The 27,272-nt window shown below is 43.2% G+C and overlaps 1 protein-coding gene across 7 annotated transcripts in view; it reads right to left on the reverse strand.

Moving 5' to 3' along the window:
* STPG1 (sperm tail PG-rich repeat containing 1) overlaps positions 1-27,272 on the reverse strand; it is a 65,806-nt gene that overhangs the window by 36,109 nt on the left and 2,425 nt on the right. For 4 of the 7 annotated variants that reach the window (XM_070764228.1, XM_070764227.1, XM_070764233.1 and 1 more), the window contains exons 2-5: positions 22,339-22,613; positions 20,569-20,813; positions 19,968-20,132; positions 17,258-17,361 (exon numbers count right to left, since the gene is read on the reverse strand). In XM_070764228.1, coding sequence (XP_070620329.1) covers positions 17,258-17,361; positions 19,968-20,007 — 144 coding nt within the window. In that variant the 5' untranslated portion in view covers positions 20,008-20,132; positions 20,569-20,813; positions 22,339-22,613. Of the gene's footprint in view, positions 1-17,257; positions 17,362-19,967; positions 20,133-20,568; positions 20,814-22,338; positions 22,614-24,525; positions 24,750-27,272 lie in introns of those variants that run through there. The other 3 variants (XM_070764231.1, XM_070764229.1, XM_070764232.1) reach the window with 2 other exon arrangements.

The following is a 27,272-nucleotide window of genomic DNA, read 5'->3' on the forward strand; positions in this document are numbered from 1 at the left end:
CATCTCAAGTTGGGTAGATAGCCTGCCAGCACCACTTCCACCCACGCCTTCTGCTTGCACCTCCGGTGGGAGGTGGCCGCATGAGGCTGGAGGGGAGCCGGGCAGGAGAGAGGGAAGCTTGTCTGAGGCCAGGAAGGAGGAAAGAGGGAAAAAGCAAGGAGCGCAGACAGAGCAACAGCAGCAGGGGGAAAAAGGAGAGCCGAGCGGAGACTAATAATCCAGGAAGTGACAGCTGCTGATCAACGGGATCTGTGCACACTTCTTCATTTCTGCCGGTGGAACTGCCTTCCACCCTGTCCTGCCTGCTGCCCACCCCTGCTTATAGGTGTCCAACATCCACTAGTGGTCCAGATACAAAAACGTTTTACGAAGTCAAAATCTTGGACGATCACCGCATCTCAAAATTTGGGAGATTTGTCCTCTTCAAAACTCACTAGATTTCACCTGGGAAAACCAAACTCTTAGTGAGATGTGGCAGTTTTGTAAGATTTTGGCCATTTTTTAAAAAAAAAACTTTTCTTTTGGGGATTCCATTTATGCAATCTGCTCACAGATGCCATATTGCCAGCAATGACCTGATCTGCAGATTAAAAACTAAACTATTTTTAAAGACACTACAATCGATGACCTTATGTCAAAACACTTTTTTTTTCTTTTTTTGCTCCTCTGTAAAAAACAGAAATAAAAATAAAACAACAATAAAATACCAGGGGCCAGTTCTGCTACTTTTATTCAGTAAGTCTGCAGTACTCATTTTTTCTCATCATTCCTATAACTCATCTCCTCCCACTTGTGACTGTATTACTGTAACCTGTTGCTTTTATCCTTAAGATTCTTATTAATATTGATGCTTTCCTGATTGCTTTCCTGAGTGCAGTCAGGAAGTAGGGAAAGCAAGTAGGATGCCTGGCTGCATAGCTAGAGGTATAACAAGCAGGAAGAGGGAGATTATGATCCCGCTATATAGAGTGCTGGTGAGACCACATTTGGAAGACTGTGTTCAGTTCTGGAGACCTCACCTACAAAAAGATATTGACAAAATTGAACGGGTCCAAAGACGGGCTACAAGAATGGTGGAAGGTCTTAAGCATAAAATGTATCAGGAAAGACTTAATGGACTCAATCTGTATAGTCTGGAGGACAGAAGGAAAAGGGGGGACATGATCGGAACATTTAAATATGTTAAAGGGTTAAATAAGGTCCAGGAGGGAAGTGTTTTTAATAGGAAAGTGAACACAAGAACAAGGGGACACAATCTGAAGTTAGTTGGGGGAAAGATCAAAAGCAACATGAGAAAATATTATTTTACTGAAAGAGTAGTAGATCCTTGGAACAAACTTCCAGCAGACGTGGTAGGTAAATCCGCAGTAACTGAATTTAAACATGCCTGGGATAAACATATATCCATCCTAAGATAAAATACAGAAAATAGTATAAGGGCAGACTAGATGGACCATGAGGTCTTTTTCTGCCGTCAGACTTCTATGTTTCTATGTTTCTATGTTTCTATGCTTATTTGTACACTATGACAATCATTAAGTGTTGTACCACATGTTTCTTGACAAATCTATATTTTCTTTTATGTACACGGAGAGCATATGCACCAAAGACAAATTCCTTCTGTGTCCAATCATACTTGTCCAATACAGAATTCTATTACATTCTATTCTTAAGAGCATTGCTAGTAAACAACGATTCTTTGTGTTTATGCTAAAATAGGGCAGTTTGCTAAATTGACCCAAAAGGTTTGCCAAAAAAATAATGTGTGCTTCTCCCGTGGAGGGTTTACCTGACATGAGCTTGACCTCATGGGTGGAGACACACACAATGGCATGAAAATGTGAACAACCTTTCCATTTTCATAAGCCACTCCAAATCTTGCTGGCTTGTGGTTTCATTTCTGGTCAATTGTCTCTGTGCTCTAAGCAGGTTCTTCTTTGCTTGTTTCAAAATCTCGTTTTAATGGAGCATATCTCAAGTTACATGGCAATGCAGGCCTCAAGCAGAAGATTAAGTTTCTCCAGGGTCTGTGCAAAGGCCCAGAGAGGCTCAAGGAGCGCAAATCCATTGCGCGCTTAATCCCACCAAGACGTCTGATTTGGCCTGAATTGTTTAAGCGTGTGGGCAGAAATATATTATTTTAAGGAGCCACGCCTCTCCTGACTCAATTTCCACCCAGAGCGACATTTCTTTTATTCCTCAAAGAGTGCTGGGCTGGGTTTGCTATTCACAGAAAGAAAAGAAAGCAAAACGAGACGGTTGCCCTTGAACACCACTTTCGGTCTTCTGCAGTTGACAAGGAGAGCTTCCTCCAAAAATGGACTCAAAAGGTTTTGCAAAAAAAGTATCACACAGCCAAGCAAAATTGAATTTTGAAATTGAAATTTCAACCCTACACCGAGGTAAGAGAAACCAAAGTCACATGTATAAACTGGGTGAAACTACACTCAATAGCAGCGACTGCGAGACGGATCTTGAAATCTTGGTGGACAACCAACTAAATATGAGCCAGTAATGTGCAGCGGCAGCCAAAATGGCCAATGCAATCTTGAGTTGCATTAACAGAGGGTTACAATCTATTATTATTATTATTATTATTATTATTATTATTATTATTATTATTATTACTGGACCAGAATATCTCCGAGACCGCCTGCTGCCGCACGAATCCCAGTGACCGATTAGGTCCCACAGAGTGGGCCTTCTCCGGGTCCCGTCAACTAAACAATGTCGGTTGGCGGGCCCCAGGGGAAGAGCCTTCTCTGTGGCGGCCCCGACCCTCTGGAAACAACTCCCCCCGGAGATTCGAACTGCCCCTACTCTCCTTGCCTTTCGCAAGCTCCTTAAGACCCACCTTTGTCGTCAGGCATGGGGGAACTGAGACATCTCCCCCGGGCATATACAATTTATGAATGGTATGTCTGTATGTATGTTTGTTTAGAAAATGGGGTTTTTAAAATATTTTTAAACTGTAATTTATATTTGTTGTAAATTGTTTCACTTTGTTGTGAGCCGCCCCGAGTCTGCGGAGAGGGGCGGCGTACAAATCTAAATAATAAATAAATAAATAAATAAATAAATAAATAAATAAATAAATAAATAAATAAATAAATAAATAAATTATTATTATTATTATTATTATTATTATTATTATTATTATTATTACTGGACCAGAATATCTCCGAGACCGCCTGCTGCCGCACGAATCCCAGTGACCGATTAGGTCCCACAGAGTGGGCCTTCTCCGGGTCCCGTCAACTAAACAATGTCGGTTGGCGGGCCCCAGGGGAAGAGCCTTCTCTGTGGCGGCCCCGACTCTCTGGAACCAGCTCCCCCCAGAGATTAGAACTGCCCCTACCCTCCTTGCCTTTCGTAAACTCCTTAAAACCCACCTTTGTCGTCAGGCATGGGGGAACTGAGATATCTCCCCTGGGCCTATGCAATTTATGTATGGTATGCTTGTATGTATGTTTGCTTAAATAATGGGGTTTTTTAATATTTTAAATTGTTAAATTGTTAGGTCCCACAGAGTTGGCCTTCTCCGGGTCCCGTCGACTAAACAATGTCATTTGGCGGGACCCAGGGGAAGAGCCTTCTCTGTGGCGGCCCCGACCCTCTGGAAACAACTCCCCCCGGAGATTCGAACTGCCCCTACTCTCCTTGCCTTTCGCAAGCTCCTTAAGACCCACCTTTGTCGTCAGGCATGGGGGAACTGAGACATCTCCCCCGGGCATATACAATTTATGAATGGTATGTCTGTATGTATGTTTGTTTAGAAAATGGGGTTTTTAAAATATTTTTAAACTGTAATTTATATTTGTTGTAAATTGTTTCACTTTGTTGTGAGCCGCCCCGAGTCTGCGGAGAGGGGCGGCGTACAAATCTAAATAATAAATAAATAAATAAATAAATAAATAAATAAATAAATAAATAAATAAATAATATTATTATTATTATTATTTATTAGATTTGTATGCCGCCCCTCTCCGCAGACTAGGAACTAGGCAGGCACTAATACCACTCTATAAAGCCTTAGTTAGACCACATGGTTTGGTCATCACACTACAAAAAAGACATTGAAATGCTAGAGAAATTGCAGAAGAGCGCAACCAAGACAATAAGGGGACTGGAAACTAAAACATACGAAAAGCGGTTGTAGGAACTGGGCAACTTCAGATCGTGCAGAATGCAGCTGCGAGAGCTATCATGGGCTTTCCTAAATATGCCCATGTCACACCAACACTCCGCAGTCTGCATTGGTTGCCGATCAGTTTCCGGTCACAATTCAAAGTGTTTGTTATGACCTATAAAGCCCTTCATGGCACCGGACCAGATTATCTCAGGGACCGCCTTCTGCTGCACGAATCCCAGTGACCAGTTAGGTCCCACAGAGTGGGTCTTCTCCGGGTCCCGTCAACTAAACAATGCCACTTGGCGGGACCCAGGGGAAGAGCCTTCTCTGTGGCGGCCCCGGCCCTCTGGAACCAACTCCCCCCAGAAATTAGAATTGCCCCCACCCTCCTTGTCTTTCCTAAGCTACTTAAAACTCACCTCTGCCGCCAGGCATGGGGGAATTGAGATACTCTTTCCCCTAGGCCTCTACAATTTTATGCACGGTATGTCTGTATGTATGTCTGGTTTTTATATTAATGGGTTTTTGATCGTTTTTTTATTATTGGATTATTATTGTACACTGTCTTATTATTGCTGTTAGCCGCCCCGAGTCTCCGGAGAGGGGCGGCATACAAATCCAATAAATAAATAAATAAATGACCAGTCTAGTGAAGACCAGGGCCATGGGTGACATGTTCACAGTGTTCTGATACTTGAGGGGCTGCTACAGAGAGGAGGAGATCAGGCTGTTTTCCAAAGCACCAGAGGGCCAGACCAGAAATAATGGACGGAAGCTGACCAAGGAGAGATTCAACCTTGAAATAAAGAGGAACTTTCTGACGGTGAGAGCGATCAACCAGTGGAACAGAAGTTGCCTGCAGAAGTTGTGAGAGCTCCAACACTTGAGACTTTCAAGGGGAGATTGGAGTGCCATTTTTCCAAAATGGTATAGGGCAGTGATGGCGAACCTATGGCACGGGTGCCACAGGTGGTACGCGAAGCCATATCTGCTGGCACGTGAGCCGTTGCCCTAGCTCAGCTCCAACATGCATGTATGTGCATGTTGATTTTTGGCTCACACACAGGCTCTGGGAGGGCGTTTTTGGCTTTCAGAGAGCCTCCGAGGGGATGGAGGAGAGCGTTTTTACCCTCCCAGGATCCAGGGAAGCCTTTGGAGCCTGGGAAGGGTGAAACACAAGCCTACTGGGCCACCAGAAGTTGGGAAACAGGCCATTTCCAGCCTCCAGAGGGCCTCCAGGTGGTGGGGGAAGCTGTTTTCGCCCTCACCAGGCATTGAATTATGGGTGTGGGCACTCACGCATGCACGCTCTTTTTGCACCCGAGGAAAAAAAGGTTTGCCATCACTGGAATAGGGACTCCTGCCTGAGCAGGGGGATGGATCAGACGACCTACAAGGTCCTTCCCATCTCTAATAAAATAAATTAAAAAACAGTGACACTGGTCAAGGTGGCATCTTGATGATCCACCTCCTCGATCCACAGCTCACATTAGAGAAACACCTTTCAGCTGTGGCAAGGGGGGCGTTCGCCCAGGTTCGCCTGGTGCACCAGTTGCGACCCTATTTGGACCGGGACTCATTGCTCACAGTCACTCATGCCCTCATCACCTCGAGGTTCGACTACTGTAATGCTCTCTACATGGGGCTACCTTTGAAAAGTGTTCGGAAACTTCAGATCATGCAGAATGCAGCTGCGAGAGCAATCATGGGCTTCCCCAAATATGCCCATGTTACACCAACACTCCACAGTCTGCATTGGTTGCCGATCAATTTCCAGTCACAATTCAAAGTGCTGGTTATGACCTATAAAACCCTTCATGGCACCGGTCCAGATTACCTGAGGGACCGCTTTCTGCTGCACGAATCCCAGCGACCAGTTAGGTCCCACAGAGTGGGTCTTCTCCGCGTCCCGTCAACCAAACAATGTCACTTGGCGGGACCCAGAGGAAGAGCCTTCTCTGTGGCGGCCCTGGCCTTCTAGAACCAACTCCCCCCCAGAGATTAGAATTGCCCCCACCCTCCTTGCCTTTCGAAAGCTGCTTAAAACCCACCTCTGCCGCCAGGCATGGGGGAACTGAGATACACTTTCCCCCTAGGCCTTTACAATTTTATGCATGGTATGTCTGTATGTATGATTGGTTTTTATATAATGGGTTTTTAACTGTTTTTAGTATTCGATTTTGTTATATACTGTTTTATTGCTGTTTTTAGCCGCCCCGAGTCTGAGGAGAGGGGCGGCATACAAAATAAATAAATAAATGAATGAATGAATGAATGAATAAATAAATAAATAAATAAATTTTGAAAAAAATCTGGGGAATTCTGGGAATTGAAGTCTACCAGGCTTAAAGTTGCCAAGGAAGGAGACCCCCTGCTCTAGAGAATTCAGACCTGGTTCCCAGCCCGCACCAAACTGTGGTAGGTTGAACAACCACAGCTCCCAAAGCCCCAGATCTTTCAGATCTAGGACATGGGCTTCCGACCGAGAGTACAAGATAATATTTTGGAGGGAGAAAAATCAGAACGCCACCTGCTCTCTCTCTCTCTCTCTCTCTCCCTGAAACTTGGGAGGAAACTAATGTTCTCTAGGGATAGTCAAGAGCCTGCCAAAACTTTGTATTCCTTGTGGCTTGGCTCGCTGCCCGCAAGTGTTATGAAGCAGGAAATTCCTGGGAAGGAGAAAAAGGGCGCTTTGTAGAGCTGTTTTTCAAAGGCCGCTTGCTCGTTGGGCTTTGAGAACTGCGCCTCGGGCACCGGTTCTTTGGTTGTCCAGCCAAGATGCCCATCCAGGCGAGAGGCTTCCCTTGGTTCTGCAAGGTTGGCTTGGCGCACCTCAGCCAGCTATTGTTGAGGAAGGAAAGAGCTGGAGAGCTGCACATTTTTTGACGGTGGAGCAGAAGGAGAGAGGAAAGGCGAGCGGGGCCTCTTTGGCAGGGGCTGAAGAAGTGGAGGTGTGAGAGCGGCGTTTCGCTAACCGTTCTTCCCACCTGCTCCTTTCTCCGGGCCAATCGTTTCCATAGAACTTGGCAGCTGGAAGATGGGTGGACTTCAACGCCCAGAATTCCCCAGCCAGCATGGTTGAAAGGTGGAAAAGTTTGGCCCCAGGACACAAGGCAAGTCTGGATTTTCTCCGCCACACCTGGGTTCACATGGTCTAATTCCTAGCTCATGCTTTCAAGCAGGTGTGTCCGACCTTGGCAACCTTAAAACGTATGGACTTCAACTCCCAGAATTCCCCACAAGCCTCCAAGTTGCCAAGGTTGGGCCCTTCGAAGTCAAGGAAGTCCATAAATCTTAACGTTGCCACTGCTTTAAACAATTTTGGCATTGGACCAGATTGATTATTTATCTATCTATCTATCTATCTATCTATCTATCTATCTATCTATCTATTTATTAGATTTGTATGCCGCCCCTCTCCATAGATTACTTACAGGCAGTTAAGGGCGGCAAAAACTTTTACTACCACACTGTGGGTGTGGCTTACTTTGTGGGTGTGGCTTGCCGGCCATGTAACCAGGTGGGAATGGTTTAACAATCATGTGACCAGGGGGTGGCTTAAAGTCATGTGACTGGCTTAAAGTTGGCCAACTTGACGTCATTCACATAACGGGTTAGGGTTAGGGTGCCTGGCCTCTCCTTGACTCAAAGAGATACAATTTCCCTATCTATTTACTATTGCAGAACATCCAAAATATACTATTTAATTCTCTGTATATATGCCATATGTGTACATACATATTACACACAGGCACACAAAAATATACATTATCTACTATATAAACTGTATGTGCATGTACACACACACAAGCACGCACAGCTCTTTTAAAATTCTACGCATTCAACCTCATTTACTGTGATACGAAAAACATACCCAGAGCCCAGAAAGGAAAAAAAGAAAAAAATTCAAAAATTTTCTACCGGTTCTGTGTACCTGACCGTGCCTGTAGGAGCCCATCGCTGCTTACGGGACCACCTTCTGCCACATTAGCCTCAGCAACTGGTTAGGTCCCACAGGGTTGACCTTCTCCAAGTCCCGTCAGCTAGACATCGTCATCTGGCGGGGCCTAGGGGAAGAGCCTTCTTTGTGGTGGCCCTGGTCCTCCTGAATCAGCTCCCTCCAGAGATTCGTACTGCCCCCCCAACCTCCCTGCCTTCCACAAGAGTTTAAAGACCTATCTCTGCCAGCAAGCTTGGGGCCATTAAGTCCATCATCTTACCCCGGCCGGCGAATGAACATAGAGGTTTGATTGACTGAATGTGAGTGATTGGCTTTTTAAAGAAATTGGGTTTTTAGTATGTTTTAATTTTAGGTTTCTATATGTTATGTCACTTTTGTTGTGAGCTGCCCTGAGTCTTGACGAATAGGGAGGCATAGAAATCTAATAAGTAAATAAATAAATTTTTAGTTTGGAATCTTTTCATTTCTGGAAAGTAATATGTCTTTCCCGCTTTATGTATATCTGAGCCATGGTGAATTAATGTTGTGGTGCTTCCCTCACCTTTAGGGTAGAGGTCTCCAACCTTGGCAACTTGGGAGACTTGTGGACTTCAATTCCCAGAATTCCTCAACCAGCCACCAGGATAAACCCAATAAATAGGTAGGTAGGTAGGTAGGTAGGCAAGTAGATAGATAGATAGATAGATAGATAGATAGATAGATAGATAGATAGATAGATAGATAGATAGATAGATAGATAGATCAGTGATTTTCAACCTTTTTTGAGCCGCGGCACATTTTTTACATTTACAAAACCCTGGGGCACATTGAGCGGGGGGGGGGGGGAAGTTTGGACAAAAAAATTTTCTCTCTTCCTCCCTTTCGCTCTATTTCTCTCTCCCTTTCTTTCTCTCTCCCTTCCTTCCTCTTTCTTTCTCTCCATCCCTCTTTCTTTCTATTCCTTCCTCTCTTTTTTGCTCTCTTTCTCTCTCCCTCCCTCCCTCTATGTCTTTCTCTCTCTCTCCTTCCCTCCCTCTCTTTCTCTCTCTCTCTTGCTTTCTTTCTCTCTCTTGCTCTCTCTTTCTCTCTTGCTTTCTTTCTCTTGTTCTCTATCTCTCTCTCTTGCTTGCTTTCTCTCTCTCTTGTTCTCTTTCTCGCTCGTTCCTTCTCTCTCTCGCTTTCTTTCTCTCTCTCTTGCTTTCTTTCTCTTGCTTTCTTTCTCTCTCTTGCTCTCTCTTTCTCTCTTGCTTTCTTTCTCTTGTTCTCTATCTCTCTCTCTTGCTTTCTTTCTCTCTCTCTTGTTCTCTTTCTCGCTCGTTCCTTCTCTCTCTCGCTTTCTTTCTCTCTCTCTTGCTTTCTTTCTCTTGCTTTCTTTCTCTCTCTCTTGTTTTCTTTCTCTCTCTGAGCTTCGCGGCACACCTGACCATGTCTCACGGCACACTAGTGTGCCGCGGCACACTGGTTGAAAAACACTGAGATAGATGATAGATAGATAGATAGATAGATAGATGATAGAGAGAGAGAGAGAGATGAGAGAGAGAGAGAGAGATGAGAGAGAGATGATAGATAGATAGATAGATAGATAGATAGATGATAGAGAGAGAGAGAGATGAGAGAGAGAGAGAGAGATGATAGATAGATAGATAGATAGATGAGACAGAGAGAGAGAGAGAGAGAGATTAGAGAGAGAGAGAGAGAGATAGATGATAGAGAGATAGAGAGAGAGATAGATAGATAGATAGATAGATAGATAGATAGATAGATGATAGAGAGAGAGAGAGATGAGAGAGAGAGAGAGAGAGAGATGATAGATAGATAGATAGATAGATAGATAGATAGATAGATAGATAGATAGATAGATAGATAGATAGATAGATAGATGATAGAGAGAGAGAGAGAGAGATGATAGAGAGAGAGAGAGAGATGATAGATAGATAGATAGATAGATAGATGAGAGAGAGAGAGAGAGAGAGATATGATAGATAGATAGATAGACAGACAGACAGATAGATAGATAGCAGGGTGGGAGCAGTATGGACATCAGGATGTAGTTCATTCCATAATGTCGGGGCAACCACAGAGAAGGCTCTCCCCCGCAGTCCTATCAATTTGCATTGTTTAGTCGACGGGGCTTGGAGGAGGCCAACTCCTTGTGATCTGATTGGTCTCTGGGAGGTCAGTAAGGGGCGTGCATAAGTGCACCAGAGTGCCTACCATCCCCTGTCCTAATGTTTCTCTCTTCCTAGTATCATGTACATAAACATTGTTATATCTTTGTATATATGTACTTGACAAAATAAAAAATAAAAATAAATCCTTTTGAGAAATAATGGCAATGACCTGGGATTAGATTTTTAATCTTTTAACTCACTGAAGCCCTGTTGGGGAAAACCGCACTTTAACATATAACCAATATTTGTGTCCTGCTTTGGGATGCAATTTTTGAACCTCTTGGTTCTCCTCTTTCATGAAGCTCTACTGTCCTCTACTGGTCAAAAGGAATAATTACAATGCCAAAAATAGAAGAATCTTTGCTTTTAATAATCTATCGGTCTCAACTTCTTTTCCAAATGATGGTTGCCTGGATTCTTGGTATCACCCATGACCATTCATTTGAAATAAAAAGCATTTTTATTGGACCCGGATTGTGGGGGTTCTGTTAAAAAGTGCTTTTGCTAACATGTTGTAAGCAATCGACCGTGACTTCACTATAAAGAGAACAGATACTTATCAACTAACAATCAATCACCAACTGTCCACCAACAGGAAGTTCAATGAGGACTGGAAAAGAACAGCATGTTCCACGTTTGCTGCTTATTCCATGACTGTCAACACAGGAATTAACCAATATCTAGACATGAACCACCACATCATCTGCCAAAAAAATAACTCCAGGATTGCAAGATACCCGTCAGTGACAAAGCAACACTGCTCACAGAACCATTACATTGAAATATGTCAACCAATCAACTAACCAACTTCTGGTCTGATGGAGTTACCTACTGGAGCAAGGATGTCCAACCTTGGCAATCTTAAGACCTCTGGATTTCAGTTCCCAGAATTCCCCAGCCAGCCATGATTGACTGACTAAGACAGTCCAGAGACAAGAAAATATTGGAAAAAAATAAATAATTGGTTGTGTCAAATAACAAATATAAAAATAGAATATACGCCAGAATTTTGTCTACTGGGTATTGTTCTGTCTGGGTGCCCCCAGACTTCAACACCAACTGGAAAAAGCATCCAGACACGCTGGTAAAAGCAAAAGCACTTTATAGCTTGAAAAATAAACACAGAGAAAAACCTGTTCTTCCCAACAGGCAGGCTATGAGACTTCACAGCAGAGTCCTGATGGCCAGACAATACAGCAGACTTCTTGCTGGCACACACACCGCTGTAGAGAATAAGCCCCCACGCCTTTTCCCCCAAGGTTTCAGCCTTCAAGGCCACAAGCCAGAATCAGAGACGCCAAAGATCACAGCCAGGTCCCAGGACTCCCAAAGATAATACTCCACAATACAGGAAGGGTGGGTCTGCCTTTTCAGCCTTTCTGGGGAGAACCATACCCAAACCCAGCTGTTACCTATTTAGGACTGGAAGTACCTGGCTAATTGTCCCCTTCGTTGTGCTGCTCTTCTCTGCCTGTGATCGATGATGGCTTGAGCATTTTCATCTAAGGACTCCAGGCTGCTTGCTGGGGAGAGCTCTACCCCGGGGGATTCTGGCTGTTCTCCCTCTCCCTCGGCCTGATATTCCTCCTCCCCTTCTGCCTGGGCCTCCTCCTCCTCCTCCTGTTCCTCATCCTCCCCCTCTGAGCAGGGAGCCGGCAGAGGTTCAGCCATTCCCTGAGGAGCCTCAGACGGAATCACAACAGGTATTATGAGAGGTAACTACAGTATTCTAAAAATGTAAAATATTTAAGCTTGCATATCACAACAGCTGCAAGGATTGTATTTGCACAGAACTGGAAAAATCCGCAAATACCTGAAGACAATGAAATCACCAAGAAAATATACGACTGTGCAGAGATGGACAGATTGACAATGGAGCTTAATAATCGAAAAGAATCGGATTATTATGAAACCTGGACAAAATGGTACCAAGGGACAAAAAAAAGAAACTTAAAAGAAGCATTGAAATAAAATATTAAGAAATTCAAAAGCAATTAAAAGACAATATTGATAGGAATGTATATATGATGTAGATTCATCTGTAAATATGATCATGTACTTTTTTTTTAAAAATGGAAAAACTTAATAAATATATGTATATTTTTTTTTTAAAAAGACAGTGTTTCCCAAGTTTGGCCACTTGAAGATATTTGGACTTCAACTCCCAGAATTCCCCAGCCAGCATTCGCTGGCTGGGGAATTCTGGGAGTTGAAGTCCAGATATCTTCAAGTGGCCAAGGTTGGGAAACACTGGACTAAGGAATTCTGGGAGTTGATGGTCATAAGTCTTAAAGAGAAGACTTGTTGGGAAAAATATTTCCCGGCAAAAAAAGGAAACACAGACAAGCCACAAATAATAGATCTTACTTTGAGATGCAGAGGTTTATTCATGAGCAATTGAGAACGGGAGAGAAAGCTGTAACAACTTACGTCAACAACACATTGCAATGTGGTCCAGAGACCATAGCTAAATCCCACAATCATTAGCTACAGCCAGTGGCCCCGAACTCATCCCAATACATTCTTTTTATAATTTTCTGCACGCATGTCAGAACTTACTTCCTTGTTCTGTCTTAGTGACAGACAGTTTCCACATATACCCATGTAGATCTCAAACCTCTGGCTTCGTGCTTTAGCTAAGTATGTGTATTGCCTACTGTCTCTCCTTGTTAGTTGTATATGATAAACATATATCCATCCTAAGATAAAATACAGAAAATAGTATAAGGACAGACTAGATCAGCGTTTCCCAACCGGTGTGCCGCGGCACACTAGTGTGCCGCGAGACACAGCCAGGTGTGCCGCCAAGCTCCTAGGGAAAAAGGAGAGCTTAAGGAGAGCCCTGCCCAGCTGGAGATTCCCTGGCAGCACCAGGTAGAAGCCGGCAATGCAGCACCCTTTTCCAGTGCCGCGCAAGGAGCTGGGCGTTGGAGTTTGGGGTGGGGAGCGATGAAAGTGCGGAGGCCGGCGCCGCGGCTGCCCCCACCCCCCAGTGCCTCCGTTCCCCTCGCGCCCCTGGCTTCTCGCCGCTGACGCCCGCCCGCCCTCCCGCTCGATCTGCCCCTTTCTTCAGCTCCTCTGGCGAGCTCTCGGAGAAAACCTTCTCACAGCAGAGGTCGGAGAAGGTTCTTTGGAACGTCGGGGGTGCGTGCGCGCGTGCGCTCTATCCCCCAGCCAGTCTACCCGGAAAAGCTTTGCCGGCCTCCGCAGGGAAGGAAGAGAGAGAACAAGAGAGAGAAAGAAAGGAAGAGAGAGAAAGAGATAGCAAGAGAGACAGAATGAGAGAGAGAGAGAAAGAGAAAGAAAGAAAGAGACAGCAAGAGGGGGGAAGGAGGGAGAGAGAAAGAGAGCCAAAGAGAGAGGAAGGAAGGAAGAGAGAAAGAAAGAGATAGCAAGAGAGACAGAATGAGAGAGAGAGAGAAAAAGAAAGAAAGAAAGAGACAGCAAGAGGGGGGAAGGAGGGAGAGAGAAAGAGCAAAAGAGAGAGGAAGGAAGAGAGAAAGAAAGAGATAGCAAGAGAGACAGAATGAGAGAGAGAGAGAAAGGAAAGAAAGAAAGAAAGACAGCAAGAGGGGGGAAGGAGGGAGAGAGAAAGAGCAAAAGAGAGAGGAAGGAAGGGAGAAAGAAAGGGATGGAGAGAGAGAGAAAGAGGGAGGGAGAGAAAGAGGGAGGGAGAGAGAAATAGAGCGAAAGGGAGAAAGAGAGATTTTTTTGATCCAAACTTTTTTGCCCCCCCCCCCCCTCAATGTTCCCCAGGATTTTGAAAATGTGAATAATGTGCCGCGGCTCAAAAAAGGTTGGGAAACATTGGACTAGATGGATCATGAAGTCTTTTTCTGCCGTCAGTCTTCTGTTTTCTATGTTTCTATGATTTGCTGTCATGCCCTTTGTTAAATATACATTTGTTATAAATAAACATTTGTTGTTGTTGTTGTTGTTCTTCTTGTTGTTATTATTATTATTATTATTATTATTAGTCTAGTTTCCCTATTTCTCACAGTTTTAATGTTCTAATTCCAAATATATCTCAAAATATATTTGCAAAATCACATTTCACAGCAACATAGAAACATAAAAACATAGAAGTCTGGCAGCAGAAAATGGTCCATCTAGTCTGCCCTTATACTATTTTCTGTATTTTATCTTAGGATGGATATTTTTTTAAAATATTTTTATTGAATATATACATTAAAAACAGGGTAGAGAAAAGCAAAAGGGATATATATAATATACATTCTAACATTTATAATTTACTTATATAGTACACGTAGGTGGGGAGGGAGAAAAGAAGAAAGGTAGGGGGTTGGGGAAGAAGGGAAAGAGATATAGGGGGAAGGGGGATAGGAAATTGGAGCAAAAGGGGGGTGGTAAGAAGAGAAGGCCAACGTTAGAGCTGGGGCTTTCATGCTTTGCGGCCTGTGGTTTAAGCACATAGGTGGTGTAAATTTCCCTAAAGTTTTATCCATATGTTTTTGATGTAATTGTTAGTGCCAATACGTATCAGTGGTTTAAGGGTTTGTTTTCTTTGTAATTTAAAGTTTGTGTCAATCGATGTTTACAGTTTGTCGTTTCAATTTGTTATGATTTGTGATGGATATATGTTTATCCCAGGCATATTTAAATTCAGTTACTGTGGATTTATCTACCACGTCTACTGAAAGTTTGTTCCAAGGATCTACTACTCTTTCAGTAAAATAATATTTTCTCATGTTGCTTTTGATCTTTCTCCCAACTAACTTCAGATTGTGTCCCCTTGTCCTTGTGTTCACTTTCCTATTAAAAACACTTCCCTCCTGGACCTTATTTAATCCTTTAACATATTTAAATGTTTCGATCATGCAAGATGACAAATAGTTCCAATACGCTTTGCAATTTTTCTGTCTAAAACTTTGGTTCATGTAACTTTTTTAGGGCCTAATATCCCCCCGAGACTTATATAAGCAAACCCTTCCACTCCACTCCTTTTCCTCCATTCACAGTTACCAATGTTGGACAGCCATGTACTAGAATAATGAAAACTCTACAGCACAAAATCCAGGTTCCAAGAACACTGATGATGATACAGCATGGCAACCCTCAGCAATACAGCCCTGCAACCAGGTTACATTCTGTTCTGCCTGGCCTTGAGCCACCCAGGAACAAAGTAATTAATCAAACACACGCACGTAGACTTGTAAAAATCAAACAAGGATTGTTCTTTATATTCAGAAAACTGCAAACCACGGAGTGTCAGAGCAATGTTAGTTTAAGAAGTCAATAGGTCAGAGTTAATTACTCCAGCCAGTGCAGGAACCTTTCAGACATATGTCACAATTTGAATGTCAGAAGGTCCAGAAATCCACAGCAAACACCAAACCACAATTCATCAAATTTCTTCAACGCTGAACGATAGACTCCCACACAAATCTTTCCAACCCTCCCCTTTTTCAAGGTTGCAGCAGCATCATTAATTCTTATCACCTGTGACCTATAATTTATTTCTGCATTTGCGCAGCTGCTCTTGCCTTCCCAGCATTCTCCGGACCCAAGCATTCAGAATAGGTTCTTCATTAACTCTTCCCCTTCTGATTCAGATGAACCTATGTCTGGAGATCTGACTGACTCCATTCCCCTCCCTGTCTCTCCAGTCCTTTCCTCCTCCATTTCTCTCCCTGTCTCTGCTTCTGGTTCACTGTCTGATTCGTCCTCCAGCCAGACTGGTCTTCTGTAAACAGATGGCTCCCACTCCTCTGCATCAAAATCAGCAGCCACAGGAGCTGGCCTGAAGCCAACCACAACATATTCCCTAATAAGTCCCTTATTTGTTTCTTGATTTGATTTGATTTGATTTGATTTGATTTGATTTGATTTGATTTGATTTGATTATTTGATTTGATTTGATTTGATTGCCACCCCTCTCCGAAGACTTGGGGCAGCTAACAACAATAAAAAAGACAATGTAAACAAATCTAATAGTAAAAATAATCTAAAAACCCCCAATTTAAAGAACCACTCATACAGGACCCAATCACACAAACAAGCATACCATGTATAAATTCTATAACCCTAGGGGGAAGGGAAAACTTTCAATTCCCCCATTCCTGACGACAGAGGTGGGTTTTAGGGATATCTGGGGGGAGCTGGTTCCAGAGGGTCAGGGCCGCCACAGAGAAGGCTCTTCTCCTGGGTCCCACCAGACGACATTGTTTAGTCGACGGGACCCGCAGAAGGCCAACTCTGTGGGACCTAACTGGTTGCTGGGATTGGTACGGCAGAAGGCGGTCCCGGAGATATTCTGGTCCGATGCCATGAAGGGCTTTATAGGTCATAACCAACACTTTGAATTATGACCGGAAATTGATCGGCAACCAATGCAGACTGCAGAGTGTTGGTGTAACATGGGCATGCCTTGGGAAGCCCATGATTGCTCTCGCAGCTGCATTCTGCACGATCTGAAGTTTCCGAACACTTTTCAAAGGTAGCCCCATGTAGAGAGCATTACAGTAGTCGAACCTCGAGGTGATGAGGGCATGAGTGACTGTGAGCAGTGAATCCCGGTCCAGATAGGGCCGCAACTGGTGCACCAGGCGAACCTGGGCAAACGCCCCCCTCACCACAGCTGAAAGGTGTTGCTCTAATGTGAGCTGTGGATCGAGGAGGACGCCCAGGTTGCGGACCCTCTCTGAGGGGGTCAATAATTCCCCCCTCCAGGGTTATGGACGGACAGATGGAATTGTCCTTGGGAGGCAGAACCCACAGCCACTCCGTCTTATCCGGGTTGAGCCTGAGTCTGTTGACACCCATCCAGACCCCAACAGCCTCCAGGCACCGGCACATCACTTCCACTGCTTCGTTGACTGGACATGGAGTGGAGATGTATAACTGGGTATCATCCGCATACTGATGATACCTCACCCCATGCCCCTGGATGATCTCACCCAGCGGTTTCATGTAGATACTGAATAGCAGGGGGGAGAGGACTTCCTCCAGACTCAAAGGGATGGGCAAAAGGCAGGAAAACAAAATGTCTCTTACCTCCGGAGATTGAAATCTCTTTGCCTGAGAATTGAAGCCAACCTTTTCGGCGTTGGAAATTATTTTGGTGTAGCATTTGAGAGGGATGGAAGAATAGGGTGCGCCTAGGAAAGAAAATTGTTGAGCATCAGGTGAGGATGCAACAAACCCAGGTTCAAATTTCTGTTCAGCCATGAAACCCTTTGGATGAATTATAGTTTTGCTGTCCAATTTCAGCACTGCGTCAGGACTCTTCGGAGAGGGGGGGGCATATAAATCCAATAAATAAATAAACAAATTGCTAGGGAACTACAGTGCTACGGGATACCTGACTACATGGCTTTAAAAAGACAAACAAAACACAATTATTTTTGTTTCTACTTGGAAAGCGCTTGTGGACATTGTGCTTGAAAAGGAAAAAAAATGTAACTTTTATTTTATTTATTTATTTATTCATTCATTCATTCTTCATTCGCTTATTTATTTATGTATGTATGTATGTATGTATTTATTTATTCATTCATTCATTCACTCACTCATTCATTCATTCATTCATTCATTCATTTATTCATTTATTTATTTGTTTGTTTGTTTGTTTGTTTGTTTGTTTGTTTGTTTATTGGATTTGTATGCCGCCCCTCTCCGTAGACTCGGGGCGGCTAACAACAATGATAAAAAACAGCATGTAACAATCCAATAATAAAACAACTAAAAACCCTTATTATAAAATAAAACATACACGCAAACATACCATGCATAATTTTGATTTTGAGTTTTACCGATTGGATAGATTTGTTATTATAGAAATGGCTAGTTTATACCATTATGTAAAAAGCTGAGGCTTTATGTTACTATCTTATTCTACTGCACCAAAGAGAGTCGGAAGTTAATGTTTTTTTTCTTTCTTTTTCTCTTCTTTTCTGCACTTTCCCCTTACCTTTCCCCTCTCCTATTTTTCCTATTATTTGCTTTTGTATTTTTTATTTTATACTATAAACTAAATAAAAAGGCAGACAAAGTAATTAAAAAAGGATTGATTATCCCTTTTTTCAATGCCATTTAACTTTGAACAATCACTAAACATATGGTCTTAATCAAGAATTCCCTGCACTAGCACCACATCAATGGAATGGAATAGAATAAGAATAAGAATAAGAGTAAGAGTAAGAGTAAGAGTAAGAGTAGGAGAAGGAGTAGGAGTAGGAGTAGGAGTAGGAATAGGAATAGGAATATTCACAACTATTGTTGTGAGCCGCCCCGAGTCTATGGAGAGGGGCGGCATATAAATGTAATAAATAAATTAATAATAATAATAATAATAATAATAATAATAATAATAATAATAGGAATAGGAATAGGAATAGGAATAGGAACAGAACAGAATAGAACAGAATAGAATAGAATAGAATTTTACTGGTCAAGAGTAATTGGACACAAAGAGAATTTGTCTTTGGTGCATATGCTTTCAGCCTACATAAAGAAAAACATTTGTCAAGAATCATAAGATACAACATTTAGTGATAGTCATAGGTTACTAATAAGCAATCAAATCGTGCTAAGAAATGAATAAAACAATATAAATTGTAAAGATATAAGCAACATGGTTATAACTGGGAAGAGATAGGTGCTAGGAAGGAAGAGGAGAAAAATAGTAACAGTCTTAGTAAATATTTTAACAGTGTTGTGGAAATTAGTTGTTTAGCAAAGTAATGACATTTTTATGATTTTTTTATTGTTTTTTATGATTTTGGGGTGGGGGGGTTAGTTCTTTTAATTAGTTAATTGGATTTAAGATGTTTTTGTATTTTTTATTTTATACTATAATATAGTATATATGTTGTGAGCCACCCCGAGTCCTCAGAGAGGGGTGGCATATAAATCCAATAAATAATAATAATAATTGGGGGGAAACTGTCCTTGGGTCTAGTTGTTCTGGTGTGCAGTGCTCTACAGCGTCATTTTGAGGGCAGAAGTTAAAACAATTTATGTCCAGGATGCGAGGGGGTCTGTAGATATTTTCCCCGCCCTCTTTTTGACTCGTGCAGTCTACAGATCCTCAATGGAAGGCAGGTTGCTAGCAATTTTTTTTCCCTGCAGTTCTAACAATCCATTGAAGTCTGTGTCTGTCTTGTTTGGTTGCAGAGCTATTTCTATAATAGGAATGTAACATATATTTCTCTTCAGAGAGTATAAATCTAAATCGTTGTCATCACGTGACGTATCGTGAGTGACGCCCACCCTCTTCATTAAACGGGATGGGCATGGCCAGTACATGACCCAGGAGAAGAGCCTTCTCTGTGGCGGCCCCGACCCTCTGGAACCAGCTCCCCCCAGATATCAGAGTTGCCCCCACCCTCCTTGCCTTTCGCAAGCTCCTTAAAACCCACCTCTGCCATCAGGCATGGGGGAATTGAAATTTCTCTTCCCCCTAGGCTTATAGAATGTATACATGGTATGCTTGTATGTATGAGTGGTTCTTTAAATTGGGGTTTTTTAGACTATTTTTAATATTAGATTTGTTTACATTGTCTTTTTATATTGTTGTTAGCCGCCCCGAGTCTTCGGAGAGGGGTGGCATACAAATCTAATAAATGAATGAATGAATGAATGAATGAATGAATGAATGAATGAATGAATGAATGAATGAATGACTCCTGGATTAAACTATTTCCAAACTTCCCACTCTCTGGTCTGGCTTCTACCAGGGCGGTATTTAGATTCCATGTCTTACCTCTTTCTGTACTTTCTGTATTCTCGGGAGTCGGATTCATATTAGCAGGTTAAGTTGAGAAGGACTGAGACAGCGAATTCAGATCAAAATTGGCCTCTGTGATGGACAATTATTGCAAACTTGGTGAGGGGATTCTTCTTCACGCCATCCTCATGCTTCTAAAAACTGAGCACACACACATCACATTACCTTAAGACTATCTACAATTGGCCTCTCCCCCTTTCTAAGAGGTCTGTAAGGGGCGTGCATAAGCGCACCACTGTGCCTACCGTCCCTGTCCTATTGTCTTCTATTGTTACTTTTTATTATTGCTTCTTTAATGTTTTATTTGTACAAATTACCACCCTATAATTATTTGAATGAATGAATGAATGAATGAATGAATGAATGAATGAATGAATGAATGAATGAATGAATGAATGTCAGGAGGGCTTTGCAAGCTCTGCAGAAAAGGACCTTGGTGGCTTCCTTGAGTGGTACGATTGTAGGTTGCCCATCTCTGCCTTAAGACTGCAGCTCTGGACAATACTGTATGCTCATCATGGCTGCACGGACAGGCTTTACCTAGAAAAGCCCCCCCTCCCTGCTGCCAATTGCTTACCTGGTTCCCAGGGCTGCCTGTAGGCGAGACACTGGAGCATGTATACCACTGGTTGCCCCAGGCAACCGGAGAACAAAGGCAGCTTCTCCCATTCGTTCCGCTCCTACTTCCGCTACTTTCCAAATGGGCCAATCACAGAGCAGGACTCCGGAAGAATCTTTTCTGCTTCAGCTGCTCAGTGGCTGGTCTCTCAGGAGAGCAGCAAAACAGCGATTTTTAAAAGGCACCCATACATCGCAGCTTTCCTATGATATATAAAACGTATCAGGAAAGACTTCATGAACTCAATCTGTATAGTCTGGAGGACAGAAGGAAAAGGGGGGACATGATTGAAACATTTAAATATGTTAAAGGGTTAAATAAGGCTCAGGAGGGAAGTGTTTTTAATAGGAAAGTGAACACAAGATCAAGGGGGCACAATCTGAGGTTAGGTGGGGGAAAGATCAAAAGCAACGTGAGAAAATATTATTTCACTGAAAGAGTAGGAGATGCTTGGAACAAACTTCCAGCAGACGTGGTTGGTAAATCCACAGTAACTGACTTTAAACATGCCTGGGATAAACATATATCCATTGTAAGATAAAATACAGGAAATAGTATAAGGGCAGACTAGATGGACCATGAGGTCTTTTTCTGCCGTCAGTCTTCTATGTTTCTATGTTTCTATATATGATATATGATGTATATAATATGATATACATACCCTGTTTCCCCGATAGTAAGACACCCCCGATTGTAAGACGTATCGGGGGTTTCAGGGGGGGTCGGGTAATATAAGCCGTACCCCGAAAGTAAGACATATGTCTTACTTTCGGGGAAACACGGGGGTATTGCCGGGGGGGGGAGCCCGATGACGTCGCTTCCAAGCTCCCCGCGCGCCCCTTGCCTTCGCCTCACCGTGGCGCCACCGCCTCTTCCCCGGCTTGGCAAAGCGAAGGACGGCGCTGGTCCGAAGCGAGCCGAGCGGGCGGCGGCTTGCAGCGAAGGCGCTCGTCCCAGCAACCGAGTCCTGCCGAGACTCGGCTGCAAGCGGCCAGCGAGGCCGACCAGCTCCGAGGCGAGCGGCCGGAGCTGCGCCCTCCTTCGCCCGCCTCCTTTCCGGCAGGCAGGTGGGGCTGCCCAACTGCACAGAGCGGCTCCTCCCTTCCAGACACACTCTTCCCCGACACGCATCTGTGGCTCCACGCGTGCACGCCGCTTGGAGCCCTGAGGTTGAACTTGGAAAAGGGCTCACAAGGCTCCTGTCCCACGGCTGCCCTTCTGGACTCTGGGGAGATGCCTTCGGGAACGCGACCCTTTCAATTTTTTTCCAATGTAAGACATACCCCGAAAGTAAGACGTAGTGGGGCTTTTTGGGGTAAAAAGAAAGTAAGACACTGTCTTACTTTCGGGGAAACACAGTATGACATAAAGAATAGAATATAGAATAGTATAGAATAGAATAGGAATAGAGAATAGAATAGAACAGAATAGGAATAGAATAGAATAGGAAATAGAATAGGAATATAGAATAGAATAAACTAGAATAGAATAGAATAGGAATATAGAATAGGATAGGACAGGACAGGAAAAGAGAAGAGAAGAGAGTAGGAATATACAGTAGAATAGAATAGAAAATAGAGTAGAATAAAACAGAATAGGTTTGTTGTTACAGAAGTGGCTTTGCTTTGCACTCCCCCTTTCTTTTCCCTCCCCTGTTCCCTGATTATCTTTGTTTCCATTTACATTTCATATTATAATAAACTTTAATTAAAAAAAGAGGATATCTACCTCTGCGGTTACTAAGAGTCAAATGAAACGACTTGATGGCACATCATGAATTACAGCTAAGATGGTTCCTAGTGGTTTTACATCAAAGGGGGTTGTTAAATTCAGCAGAAGAGAATAATGGTAGTTCAGGCTTGACCTGTGGGGTCCTTGGTGCTCTCGGAGCTTGGAGCTTTTCTTCCAGATGTTGCACCGATGTTATCTAGTTGGGCTATGAAACCGCTGCACTATTTGAAGGGATGTCACACCGAAGAGTGTCCACCTATTCTTCAAAGTGCCTGAGGGCAGGGCAACAAGTGACATTAGAGAAGGAAGATCCAACCTAGCATTAAGGAGGAATTTCATCCATCCGTGGAATGCCCTTGCCTTCAGAAGTTGTGGGTGCCGCTGTTTCCTCGCTGGAGGATTTTAAGAAAACCCTGGACAGGCCTTTCATCCAAAACGGAATACGGTCTCCTCCTTGAGCAGAGGGCTGGACTAGATTACCTCCATGGTCCCTTCCTACTCTGTTCTAGAACCCAAGACCCTATTGCTAAAACCTCAAGTCAAGTTTGGTCACCTGCCACCGGACATCCCCGCCCCCGTGGGCACTAGAGGCCACCACAACTCAAAGGAAGGCTCTACCCGCGTCCAGCCCCCCCCCCCCCCCCAGCATCTGGCCCTCTGCAGTGATGCCATAGGAGCTGCTTTCACTTGGCTTGGCTTCCCTTATCCTTCTCCTGTGCGTTGACCCTGACTTAAGAGAGAACCTGGAGAATGGGTACGCACGGATGGTGCCCTTATCTCTTAAGCACCTCCGGGGCAGCGAAAAGCGTGTGTGTGTATGTCTCTGTGTGTGTGTGTGTGTGTCTGTCTCTCTCTCTCTGTAGGTGTGTATGTGTCTCTCTCTGTGTCTCTGTGTAAGTGTGTGTGTCTGTCTGTCTCTCTCTGTCTCTCTCTGAGTGTGTGTGTGTATGTGTGTGTGCACACGTGCTGGAGGGATTCCTCTCTATTACAGGCTCTTCACCTTTCTGGGTGATTCCTATACCTCTGATGTGCTTAGCCTTGCTGGGTGGAATGCAAGGAAAGATATATATATACCAATCTCTGTGTGTGTGTGTGTTTGTGTGTATGTGTCTCTCTCTTGTCTCTGTGTGCCAGGCTTTCTGGGCGATTCCTGTACCTCTGATGTGCCCAGCCTTGCTGGGTGGAATGCAAGGAAAGGTATCAATCTGTGTGTGTGTGCGTATTTATTTTATTTATTTGTTTATTTGTTTGTTTATTTATTTATTTATTTATTTATTTATTTTATTTTATTTGTCCAACATGTATAGCATAGCAGTTTGTATAAACGTAAGTAAAAAGTAATGGATAAAAGAGGGCAATCGGGCAGTACTACAGGGACGGTAGGCACAATGGTGTGCTTATACACGCTCCTTACAGACCTCTTAGAAACAGGGAGAGGTTGAATGTAGACAATCTAATGTTAAAAGTTTTGGGGGTTGGGGAAAGAAATCACAGTCAAGTAGTGCGTCCCAGGCATTGATCACTCTCTTGCTGAAGTTGTATTTTCTGCAGTTGAGTTTAGAGAGGTTTACACTGAGTTTGAATCTATTACGTGCTCGTGTGTTGCTGCGGTTGAAGGTGAAGTAGTCCTTTAACAGGAAGGACATTTTGGTGTATGATTTATTTTCATTTTTCTTTTTTTTTCACTTTTACTTTTTATTTTTTATTACTCATTTTGGTGTACAGTGGTACCTCTACCTAAGAACGCCTCTACTTAAGAACTTTTCTAGATAAGAACCAGGTGTTCAAGATTTTTTTTGTCTCTTCTTAAGAACCATTTTCTACTTAAGAACCCGAGCCCGGAAAAATTTCCCAGGAAATTTGAGAGTGGCACAAAGGCCTGACCACAACCCCCCTGGGTTTCTCTCTGGCGCAGTGTATGGGAGGCAGCCTCGCGCCGGGAGTATGGGAGGCGCATGCTCCTCCTTGCCCCTCAGAATCCTTCTTTTTTTTTAAAGGCTTAAAGTTTTGGATTTTTTTGATTCACCTCACCTCACCTTCTTCCTTTGGCAGCAACTGTCCTCCTCCTCTTCTTCCTCCTCCTCCTCCCACCCAAATTCCGAGTTTTTATTTCTTTCCTAATGGGTTTGCACACATTATTTGCTTTTACATTGATTCCTATGGGGAAAAATTGCTTCTACTTACAAACTTTTCTACTTAAGAACTGTTGTGATTCCGTCTGAGGCCCCTCAGGGAACAGCTGATCTTCTGTCGGTTTCCTGCTCAGAGGGGGAGGATGAGGAACAGGAGGTGCAGGCAGACGAGGAGGAGGAATCCCAGGCTGAGGGAGAGGGAGGACAGCCAGAGTCCCCCGAGAGGGAGCTCTCCCCAGCAAGCAGCCTGGATTCCTTAGAGGAAAATGCACAAGCAATAATCGATCTGCGACAGAGAAGAGCAACACAAAGAAGGGACCAATTGGCTAGGTACTTTCAGCACTAAAGAGGCAACAGCTGGGTTTGGGTGTGGTGCTCTCTGGAAAGGCTAAAAGGCAGACCCACCCTTCCTGGCTTGTGGAGTTTTATCTTTGGGAGTCCTGGCTGTGATCTTTGGCGTCTTGGAATTCTGGTTTGTGACTTTGACTACTGAAACCTTGGGGGGGAAAGGTGGGGGCCTTATGCTCTACAGTAGTGGGTGTGCCAGCAATAAGTTTGCTGTATTGTCTGGACATCAAGACTCTGCTGTAAAGTCTCCTAGCCTGCCTGTTGGGAAGAACAGGTTTTTCTCTGTGTTTATTTTTCAAGCTATAAAGTACTTTTGCTTTTACCAGCGTGTCTGGCTGTTTTTTCCAGTTGGTGTTGAGGTCTGGGGGAACCCAGACAGAACAAGAACCTGGTCACGGAATGAATTAAGTTCTTAAGTAGAGGTACCACTGTATTTATTTTATTTTATTTATTTATTTTGTCCAATACACATTGTAGGTTATATAGAATGTACACGTAGTAACGTATATCAAAAAAAGAATAGAGAAGATATAAGAATAAAAATAAAATAAAATGTCAATGTGGAATAGAGGGAAAGATATAGGTATGGAAGAAAAGATAAATGAGATAAGGAGGGACAATTGGACAGGGGACGGGAGGCACACTGGTGCACTTATGCACGACCCTTACTGGCCTCTTACATACTTGGAGAGGTCAATCAATTCTGTAGGTCAGCGGTTCAAATCTCATCCCCGGCTCAAGGTTGACTCAGCCTTCCATCCTTCCAAGGTGGGTAAAATGAGGACCCGGATTGTGGGGGCAATATGCTGGCTCTTTTTAAAAGTGCTATTGCTAACATGATGTAAGCTGCCCTGAGTCTAAGGAGAAGGGCGGCATAAAAATCGAATGAATGAATGAATGAATGAATGAATGAATGAATGAATAATAAATAAATAAATAAATGGTGGATAGTCTAAGGGAAAAATGTTGGGGGTTAGGGGTTAACACTGCAGAGTCAGGTCATGAGTTCCACGCTTCGACAACTCGATTGCTAAAGTCGTGTTTTTTACAGTCAAGTTTGGAGCGGTTAACATTAAGTTTGAATCTGTTGCGTGCTCTTGTGTTGTTGTGGTTGAAGCTGAAGTAGTCGCTAACAGGTAGGACGCTGCAGCATATGATCTTGTGGGCAATACTTAAATCATGTTTAAGGCGTCGTAGTTCCAAGCTTTCAAGACCCAGGCTTGCAAGTCTAGTTTCGTAGGGTATTCTGTTTCGAGTGGGGGAGTGAATAAAGTCATTTATTTACTTGCTTACTTATTTAAAGTGTGTGTGTGTGTATCCTGGGGGGGAGGGATTCCCCCCTGTCAGAGGCTCTTCGTTCAGCTGAAGAACCTCAAATACAGCTCATCTGTTTGGAACCCATATCGCATCTCAGACATTAACACCCTTGAAAATGTCCAAAGATACTTCACCAGAAGAGCCCTTCACTCCTCCACTCGAAATAGAATACCCTATGAGACTAGACTTTCAATCCTGGGCCTAGAAAGTTTAGAACTAAGACGCCTTAAACAAGATCTAAGTATTGCCCACAAGATCATATGCTGCAACGTCCTGCCTGTCGGCGACTACTTCAGCTTCAACCACAACAACACAAGAGCACACAACAGATTTAAACTTAATATTAACCGCTCCAAACTTGACTGTAAAAAATATGACTTCAGTAACCGAGTTGTCGAAGCGTGGAACTCATTACCGGACTCCATAGTGTCATCCCCAAACCCCCAACACTTTACCCTTAGATTATCCACGGTTGACCTATCCAGATTCCTAAGAGGTCAGTAAGGGGCGAGTACAAGTGCACTAGAGTGCCTTCCGTCCCCTGTCCTATTGCTCTCCTATATCTCTTATACCTTTCTTCTATTCCTATATCTCTTCTTCCATTCTTTCATTGATATGTTCTATTACTATACCTTCTTTTCTATTATTTCTTAGATATATTTTACTGAGTATCTCCTCTATAACCTTCATCATGTATTTTACTCTGTGTGTGTGTGTGTGTGTGTGTGTGTGTGTATGTGTGTGTATATATATGTATGTATATATATATATATATATATATATATATATATATATATATGTATATATATATATATGTAGATTGTTCTGAGTTCGGGTTTTGCCCTGTGTAATGTTTTGCATGTCTATGCGACGTTTCGGTGAAATCACATTCACCATCTTCAGGCTGGAGTTCCAATCTTTGTGTTGTTGTAAATGGAATATTAGCAAACTGACATTTCTTTCTAGTATGTAGTGTGGGGGTGGAGATTTGCTTTGAATGTAGCAAATAGATTGGGTGACTATGCTTCAGTGATCTGATTGGTTGGTGTAATCATAGTTGTTAGAAGGAATGACATGAAGATTTTATGAAGTTTTTTGTTTAAGGCTGATTTCCAAATATAAAATTCTAAAATC

The sequence above is a fragment of the Erythrolamprus reginae genome, chromosome 11, assembly GCF_031021105.1.
Source record: "Erythrolamprus reginae isolate rEryReg1 chromosome 11, rEryReg1.hap1, whole genome shotgun sequence".
NCBI classification, from domain to species: Eukaryota; Metazoa; Chordata; class Lepidosauria; order Squamata; family Dipsadidae; genus Erythrolamprus; species Erythrolamprus reginae.